General features: G+C 57.2%; 1 protein-coding gene across 1 annotated transcript; it reads right to left on the bottom strand.

The window, feature by feature from the left end:
- Positions 1-421: 421 nt before the first annotated feature.
- On the bottom strand, positions 422-1,323 carry LOC121026227 (uncharacterized). Its single transcript, XM_040469104.1, has one exon. The coding sequence runs from the start codon at positions 1,321-1,323 to the stop codon at positions 589-591; it is 735 nt and encodes a 244-aa protein (XP_040325038.1). The 3' UTR covers positions 422-588.
- Positions 1,324-1,745: the final 422 nt, after the last annotated feature.

The raw sequence follows: 1,745 nt of genomic DNA, 5'->3' as shown, positions 1-1,745 counted from the left end.
CTTTTAATAATATATGTTCTTTTTTGCGTGCCTGGGTGGCTAGTCACTTAAGTGTCCAATTTTGGCTCAGGTCATGATCTAATGGTTTGTGAGTTCGAGCCCTACATCAGGTTCTGTGCTGACAGCTCAGAGCCTGGAGCCTGCTTGGATCCTGTGGCTCCCTATCTGGCCTTCCCCTGCTCACTCGGTGTGTCTCTGTCAAAAATAAACAAACATGAAAAAAAATAATATATGTCCTTTTGAATGTATACTATACTTCAGTAATCTTTTTTTAATCTGGGTGCAGACCCCTAAGTCACACCCTTTCTTCTCTACTGTCTATTCTAAACATTTAAGGAATATGTACTTTAAATCATCCTAGAAGTAATATACACATACACATACACACAAAGAAGAAAGAAATTGGTGGGAGGAGCCTAGAGGTGGGTGAATGGCAAAGAAACTCTAGCTTTATTACACAAGCATGGAACCAAATTCCTTTGGAGAGAGTGGGGGTGGAATGGCTTCTTCGGACGACTTCAGAGCAATTAGGGAACAAGAGAGATCATGGATCTGCCCCTAAAGTGCTGGAGACCTCTCAATCTGGGGTTAGGAAGAAAGGGGACCTCCCTTGCGGTCCAGGGGTCTCCTCCCTCCACAGATCCGGGGCTGGGAGGCAGCAGAGGGCACAGCCTCCCCAGAGTCCCAGAAGGCGGCGCTGCATCCCGGAGGCGCGGGCCAGGACCGTCTGGTGCTTCTTCGCCCGTAAAGTGCACTAGGGAACGCGGGCCCGACTCTCGCTGGTTCATCCCTCCAGGCACAACCCGTCCCAGGGCTGAGAGGTCGCGCAGCGGTGGCCCGCATCTCACGCCCAGGCAATGGGAATCGGCAGAGTCTCACCACGGGTGCCAGGTTTACTCCCAGGACTTGGCACGCTTGGCGCTGCGCTTCTGCCAGGCTGCTCTGGACCCACACGTCGCCGACTACGCGGATGGTGGGCAAGGTGGTCAGCGTCGGGGTGGCCGCCCTCCCACTCGTCTCCAGGCTGCGGCCCCCGGAGCAGGGCGCGGGGACCGCGGGCTTGCGGAAGCTGCTGTCCTCGGGGGACAGCGGCGGCGGGGGCGGCACCTTCCTCTGGCCGACCGCGACCGTCCGAGCTCCGTGGCGCCTCCTCCTGGCAGCTGGCCGGCGCGTCCGGACGCGGGCCTCGGGGGCTTGGTGCCCCAGCGTGTACACCACCTTCTCCTCAGGCGCCTCCAGCGCGGCCCTTACTGCAGCGCTAGAGGCTTCTCCCCAGGTGGCCGGGGCCAGGGCCTCCCGGGGCCTGCGCCGCCGCCTCTTCATGCGGCTCAGGAGGTGAGGGCGCTAGGGGCCGCCCGCGCTTGCCAGGTCTAGCTGCCGCCGCCTGGCACTGATGAATTTCCTACCAGGAAGCCAAATCAGGCAGCAGGCTGTTGAGAATTACACCGCAGTTGCTAGGAGACCAGGCGCTTTGTGAGGTCACAGTGTCTGCGTATCCTATCACTGCCGGTTGCCCAAAGCTGCCTTAGGTTGGGCTGTGTTTAAGTTTATGCCCTTGAGAAAGACCTGCAGGTTATCCTACCTGAGAAGGCCCATAGTTCTTGACGAGTTCAAGAGGGTTGTCCTCGACGTGAATGCCCTGGTGCCTCAGCCTCCATTAAATCCATCTCACACGAGATGACACTTCGCGGTGGAGAGTACACACAACTTGCAATCAAACATGACTGTAAGAGGGTTTTAGCGAA

Source organism: Herpailurus yagouaroundi, unplaced genomic scaffold, assembly GCF_014898765.1.
Source record: "Herpailurus yagouaroundi ecotype Mexico unplaced genomic scaffold, PumYag 67854, whole genome shotgun sequence".
Classification (NCBI taxonomy): Eukaryota; Metazoa; Chordata; class Mammalia; order Carnivora; family Felidae; genus Herpailurus; species Herpailurus yagouaroundi.
Note: the sequence above shows the minus strand (reverse complement) of the source record. Positions and strands in the feature narration are given on the sequence as shown.

What these genes read in the sequence shown, in the direction of transcription:
- LOC121026227 (XM_040469104.1), bottom strand. Translation starts at nt 1,323, where the DNA reads ATGAAGAGGCGGCGGCGCAGGCCCCGGGAGGCCCTGGCCCCGGCCACC.